This window comes from Stegastes partitus, unplaced genomic scaffold (assembly GCF_000690725.1).
Source record: "Stegastes partitus isolate 25-593 unplaced genomic scaffold, Stegastes_partitus-1.0.2 Scaffold3634, whole genome shotgun sequence".
Lineage (NCBI taxonomy): Eukaryota > Metazoa > Chordata > Actinopteri > Pomacentridae > Stegastes > Stegastes partitus.
The window spans coordinates 50,116-56,824 of record NW_007581365.1 but is presented as its reverse complement, the minus strand read 5'-3'; the positions used below and the strand labels follow the sequence as shown (position 1 = coordinate 56,824).

Genomic DNA, 6,709 nt, shown 5'->3' with positions numbered 1-6,709 from the left:
GAATCTTCCTCAACTGCGTGTCGGAAGTTATCTGGAGTTAAAGTGCCCCCTGGTGGACAGACTGAGCAGAGAGCAGCACAGACTGGATTCGTGGAGAGTTTATTCATCTGTAAATACTCTCCAGATGTTTGGCGTTTTTTTTTTTTTCTCCAATTACTGGCTCATCAAAATGGTTACTAAACTTCTGTTGATCAATTAATCGTCCCAGTTATAGATACTTTTAACTACCAGGATTCACATGTACTTATTCAAATCATATTTATTTGTAACAGTGATGTTAAACTGTTTTTTAGTGGAGTTAATGTGCTGCTGATTCTGTGTCTTAAGTCATTTTAAGTCATTCTTAAAACACATTTTTATTGGAGAGCTTTCCCTGATTTTATGGTTTCATAATATAAGCAATAAGATGTATAAGGTTTGTTTTTAAGTAGTCTTTAAATGTCCGTGTAGCCTTATGCACTATTATGTGTATAAAACTACATTGTTTAACCCTGGATGCGCGACACAGTATGAATTTATATTACACTACCAAACAAAGCACAAAAAAAACACAAAAAAAACTGCAAAGAGTCAGAAGCTTTCGGAATACAACAGTTTAATCGTAGTATTGATTCGTAACAAAAAATACCCCCCCACCCCTACTTTTTTCCTGCCTGTCAGTTCAAACGCTGGTCAGACTCATGTACAGAGGTGTACAGATACTGAGAGACAAGAATTAGCACATTGCAAATAGAAACCTCTTATGTGATCCAAAAAGATTCTGAATGCAGCCAGAATGAGAATGTGCTGTTGGAAAGTTGACGTTGTTGTGACATTCAGCCCAGGTACACTTCCTCGCCCTCCCCTCTGCTGCCCAGAACTCAAACCAAGACCAAGTCTTTTCTGCTCTAGATGTCCTTGATTACATCCTCCAGCTCCTCTTTGGAATACATGTGGAAGGTCTTACCAGGTTCTACTGTTGCCAGCTGCAGAAGAGACACAGATTAAGAATGTTAGAATGTAAAACCAGGGATTGTAACTCTGGCAGTACCGTGTTTTTTTTTTTCCAAATAAAGTCAAAATAGCACCACTGATTTCATTTGAAATTTACATTTTTACTGACAAATCCAGCCTTCAAATGTCAAACAACTGTGTGATAATACAATCAAGTGTTCGATGAGGAACAAACCTCGATGTTGGTGGCGTTGAGCTTCTCCTCCATCACCTGCTTTAGAATGGTGAGAGAAGACTTGATGGCGTCTTTTAATGTCATGGACTGAATGGGGAGAGACGGGCACAGAAAAGACAACTCTTTAGTCCTGTTGATTTAAATCACTTCACTCAACATAACTTGTGCTGACATGTGATGACAACATTTGTTGAACTGTTTTTCACAGCAAAATTTTCCCATAAACCCTCAAATGCATGCAGCCATTTCTCAGACATGTTTTCATGTTTCCTTTTCATTGCATTGTATACAACACACACACATATACACAAAATATTCTTGTTATTTATGAGGTGCTTACAGTCCTCACAGAACTCAAATAGGTTTTTCAAAATTGATAAATATTTCTGTTTAGATGGATTTATTCCACATTTCCACTGTCTTATCTTGCACACAGCTGTAACTTCTCAGAGAATGACACCTACCAAACCTAAATTAGTCAGCACAGTAATCACTAATCACAGCCACATGTTTGTGGTTACTGCAATGTGATTACTGTGCAAAGCACGCACCGCTCCCCTCCACTGTTTTGTGGTTGAGCACAGATGGACAGACGTGGTATCTCTGGCATTTTTGTGGGAGTTCTTCAGATGAAACTGCTCTGATTTTGGACAAACTAAAGCCTTTAAGAGAATCCATAAGCGTTTTGAACTTGTGGCACTGCTTTCCTTTGCTACACCCATGAGCCAAAGCAGCTAAATGCTGACATTTTCCAAGAGTGCATGTTTGTGAGAGCTTCTGGTTTTCCAAGTTGTACATTTGGCCTGGAAAACCATTTGTGTGTTTATAGCAGCAGAATCAAGGCAGTTGAAGTAATTATATGAGATTCCATCATCAGTCCTAACTTCCCTGGGAACAGCTAAGTGGACTTATGTTGACTGCTGAGTCAGGATGTGCAGTCATGGGTCCCTAACAACCTGGCATATGTATGCATGCAAGGGTTACATATGAATATGCTGGAGTCGGTACCTTGTGGTAGACCTCTTGCAGAGAGCTCTGTGCTCCCTCAGAAGCAGATCCGATGGCCCGAGCATCACACTGCACAAATGTTCCTGATGGGTCCATGTGGTACCTGAATTAAACAACAACAACAACAAAAAAAGGTAAATCTCTGTTTCAACAAAACTATAAAGTAATTTTAATTAAAATTGTAGAATGTTGCACAAGTATCTTTACATACAGCTGGGGTCCTTTTTCATCAACTCCACCAAACAGAAGCGCTACACCAAAGGGTCGGCTCTAGATGAAATACAGTACAGCAAAACGCAGTAGAGACAGACAAGCACAGGTTATGTTAGTTTACTTGAACACTTTTAAACAATCTACACCTGAAAAACAAAACACTAAGATGGCTGAGTGACTAACCATGGCACCAGGGTCAGCGTCCTCCTCTCCAAACTGCAGCGCCAGGTTGGATACAGCCTGAGTCACACTCTCCACTGTCATTGTCTCATTGTAAGTGAACCAGTGGTTCTAAAAAGGAGCATTTACAGGTTAATTGCAGAAGAAAAAGACATACTCAGCAAACTGCTTTTATTACACTGTACTCAGAATTCATACCTGTGTTTCCACTCTTGCTTTGTCAATAAGAGTCTTGGCATCAGCTATCAAGCCACTCATGGCACAACCTTTGAGGTGGAAAGAAGGAAAGTTAGAAATCTGTATGTCTTTCACAGGTTGTTGCCTGAAGCAAAAATCAGCGCCGTCAGCTTGGAGAAATAGAAAATCATACCATGTTATCTGATGGAACACTATCATTTGAGAAAGCACATGTAACCACTAACTTGACCAAACTTGGCAGTCATTTTTAAGAAATTTGACTACAACTGCGTGCTGCCACACAACATTGCAAACATTCAGGGCTTTTCTTGCAATGACAGTGAGAAACTTGTACATATATTTGAGATGACTATGCTCAACTTCTGTAATGTACTGCCCTCATAAATTTAGGCAACTTACAACTCACACAGAATGCTGCTATGAGCTTTAACTGGGTAAAATAAGAAAGACAATGTATTTCTAGATGGATTTTTAAGCTATACTACTCAGTGGCATTATAGTCTTTCTGTTTTTTTCTGGCTCCAAATACAAAAACAATCACAAGGCAGAATTCTTTGTGATCCTTTTCACACTCATTTAAATTCTCATATTGTACAGTTACAGAAGTTCTGCTGTTTATAGCATGAAAATGTTTACCCTATAAATCATAACACCCAAAGCATTTAGATAGCTAACAGGTTTTTTTTTTTTTAGCTTTGCTTTATTTTAGTTGAGATATACTAATATCAGCGCTACCTTTTTGATACTTAACATTTCCTTATTTCTGTACATTTAAAACTATTCCACAATGTCTGACATTATGACTTGCAGAACTATGTACAAAATGTTTAGGTGCTTAAAATAAAGAAAAGAAGCTATCAAAAATAATGTCATGCATAGTTTTTATTTATCAGTTTACTTCATACAAAGTGTAGTAAACAAAAAGAAGCTAAATCAAATTCCTATTTATTGTGAGCATGTTGTCACGCCAAGAAGTCCCACAATGACTAAATAGTTTTGAGATACTACCAGTAGGACTCTGTCTTCTTTTTGTCACTGAATTCTTGTAAATTTCTGGCTCTGTCTTTTGTTACTGTAGAAATTGCTGACGTCCACTAGCATCTAAAGTAACAGCCTATGGATTTATTGACAGATTGTTTGCCTTTGTGATTTATGCTGTATTTAAAAACTCTATGTTTTCTTTTTCTGGCTTTAAGATTAAACTTTGCCTTGGGTTTCAATGTGGAAAAAACCCATGTGATGCAAATACAATTTAAGTATCAATGCATCACTTAACTGAGTTGGCTGACTGACTGATTACCTGTTCTTTGAGTACATAAAAGAAACAAAAACAATTAAGTTACCATATGTACTCTTAAGTCAGTGTCCAGATTTGGCATTTAATAAATCAGTCTTTGTCCCAGATAGCTGAAACTCAGTTTGTATTTCTACTTACCGATGTGACTGTCAATCTCCACGATCTTCTCAATGCTGTTGGGCTCCATCAGGGGAGAGGTGATCCTCTTCTCCACAGCCAGACACACCCCCTCTGATGTCTGGATACCAATGGCTGTGGAGCCCAACTAGGAGTGCAAGGCCAGACCAAAGAAAACTAATGAGCTTGCATGCAGGAGACTTGTTTTCAACTTTATTACACAACAACATACAGAAGCAGTTACCGTTGCAGTATGTAATACTCACTTTTATTGCCTCTATGGCATATTCAACCTGGAACAATCTTCCCTCAGGCGAGAATGTGTTCACACCTCTGAAAAATAAATGGTAGGATATTGGTTAACAAGTCAATGTTTTTGGAAAATATTTTTTTAAGTAAACGAAAACTGTTGCATTGCAGGTTTAAATACTTTAAATCAGATGAAATGTTTAATCAACAAGACGGAAAAGTGGTGATACCGAAAGTGAAAGCAAACCAACTTTTTTTCCTAAAAGATTGCTAGCTGCTTGCTAACTACCAAAACAACAAAGTTACAACACGGGTTAAACAAAATCAGTACTTTGAGAGCTTCCTTAGGCATCAGAATACATAAATGGTTGTGCAGACACTAAACACTATTGTGCTCTGGTTAGTTTGTACATTCCCACTGAGAAGCGCTCAATAAATGACAAAGCAGTTTGTGTCGTACCAACCTGTCATATTCCGATCTGGTCAAAAACATTTTTAACGTTTAACACAGGACCTGCAAAGAGAAAACGACCGTTTATAAAAGACAAAATGGAGTGCGAAAACAAGATAAAGCAAAAATGAAAAGCAAAGTCGAGTCTTTGATTTGAAGTTTGCCGTGACACCGGGTGATTAGCTAGCTGGAGTTAGCTGCGATGCCGAGCAGGCGTGCTAGCTAGCAGGAACAGGCAGCTACAGACACAAGCGCCTGTAAACCGCTCTAATACGTCTAACATCAATATTCCATTAACATAAAAATATCCAAGATATGATAAGTGTGCAAATACACGACACTGCTCTAAATAACTGCACTTCAGAGACTCGTTTACCTTCAGCCACAAACCCTTGAATGAGTTCGCTAGTTTCAGGGGAAGCGTCTGGGGTGTAACATCCAAAGTCACCGGTTGTCAACAAATCGGAAACCAAGGTTCCGCTTCCGTAGGGACGGTAGAGAAACAGATTTTAAGCGACCAGAAGAAATTGCTTTAAATCAATTTTACTATTTATTTTATTTTATTTAATTTTTTTCAAAGTTTTTAACTGCTTTTTTTTTTTAAGCGGTGTACAGGTCATCTCAATTTTGCACAAAAAGGTATATTCTGGAATAAAAGTGTGTCTCTTCCAGGGTCAAAACAAAAAGGACAGACCAAAGTGCACATATCATTAAGGCAGAACAAGTATCACTAAAGAACCAGACATGTTTGCATGTGGAAAAAAAAAGAAAAGAGTGAGCAAACGGACTGAACGACATATAAATAAATGTAATTCTATTTGATTTTTTTTGTTGTGCTCCATGCAAAGTATTGGCACTGAATAAAATAAAATAAAATAAACATCTTTTAATCTTAAAAAGCTACATGAAACGTAACATTAAGAACATACAACGCTGCATGTCAAAGCGTAGCAGGAGCAAAATAATAATAATAATTAAAAAAAATCTAGACTCTTGACATATTTATCGGTAGTACTTTCTTTACGTAACATAGTGTGATTAAAGGTCTCTATTCAATTATCTTGTACTACATTAAAATGATTTTTTTTTTTAAATCCGCAAAATAGTAGCTGGTGTTGTATAAACTGACCAATTTTGTCTTCTTTTTTTTTCTTTTTCCTTTTTTCTTTTTTTTTGTCTTGTGAACTGTTTCTTCAGTGGAAAATCAGTCCAGTAGATTTTCCCATACAAGGAATTTGACCTGGTGCTTTGAAACCTAACAATAAACACTAGTAGAACATTTAAAAAATGTCATTAGCAATTTTGGAAACATACACAGCAAGTGTTACAAGATAAATAAAAGAGAAGTGTTACAAGTAAAATAAAAAGCAGGTCTAACAAATCAAAGCTATTATAAGGTAAAAAAAAAAAAAACAGCAATGTTTAAAATGCTATTCAAGTGAGCCAAAACGTATCATGCAAGAGACTAGAATACCAGTAAACAACTATAAATACATATAGACATTATACGATATCTGTTGATTTTAGTGAGAAAAAATTGTATAACTTAGTCCCATATGGTCTAGCGGTTAGGATTCCTGGTTTTCACCCAGGCGGCCCGGGTTCGACTCCCGGTATGGGAACTGGCTTTTGAACTCAAACACAGGTACGATTAAGTGTCTGATGACTGACTGAAGCAACAACACATGAACGTGTCTTCTGTAACTCGTCATGTTGTACAATCGGCCACTAAGAGGCGTCGTTGAGCTGAACCTTCAGTATTATCAACATAAGTCGTGTCAACCTAAACAAAATGGATTAAAAAACAACATTATTAGAATGTAGGGAC

At 37.3% G+C, this 6,709-nt stretch overlaps 1 protein-coding gene and 1 non-coding gene across 2 annotated transcripts; one reads left to right on the top strand and one right to left on the bottom strand.

The window, feature by feature from the left end:
• Positions 1-578: 578 nt before the first annotated feature.
• On the bottom strand, positions 579-5,340 carry psma5 (proteasome 20S subunit alpha 5). Its single transcript, XM_008306227.1, has 10 exons — positions 5,258-5,340; positions 4,895-4,944; positions 4,448-4,514; positions 4,203-4,329; positions 2,768-2,835; positions 2,573-2,680; positions 2,388-2,446; positions 2,177-2,279; positions 1,169-1,255; positions 579-965 (listed from the first exon to the last, which is right to left on the bottom strand). Exons 2-10 carry the CDS (start codon positions 4,921-4,923, stop codon positions 888-890), a joined length of 726 nt encoding a protein of 241 aa, XP_008304449.1. The 5' UTR covers positions 4,924-4,944; positions 5,258-5,340; the 3' UTR covers positions 579-887.
• Positions 5,341-6,431: 1,091 nt separating this feature from the next.
• Positions 6,432-6,503, top strand: trnae-uuc (transfer RNA glutamic acid (anticodon UUC)). The gene has a single exon. It is a non-coding gene; the product is annotated as a tRNA-Glu (tRNA).
• The last annotated feature ends 206 nt before the right edge of the window (positions 6,504-6,709 follow it).

Excerpts from the sequence above, each read along its gene's own strand:
- psma5 (XM_008306227.1), bottom strand. The coding sequence starts at position 4,923 with ATGTTTTTGACCAGATCGGAATATGACAG. Across the intron at positions 2,836-4,202 it reads GGAGATTGACAGTCACATCG|GTTGTGCCATGAGTGGCTTG; the intron begins GTAAGTAGAAAT and ends TCCACCTCAAAG. Across the intron at positions 1,256-2,176 it reads TGCAAGAGGTCTACCACAAG|TCCATGACATTAAAAGACGC; the intron begins GTACCGACTCCA and ends CTCCCCATTCAG.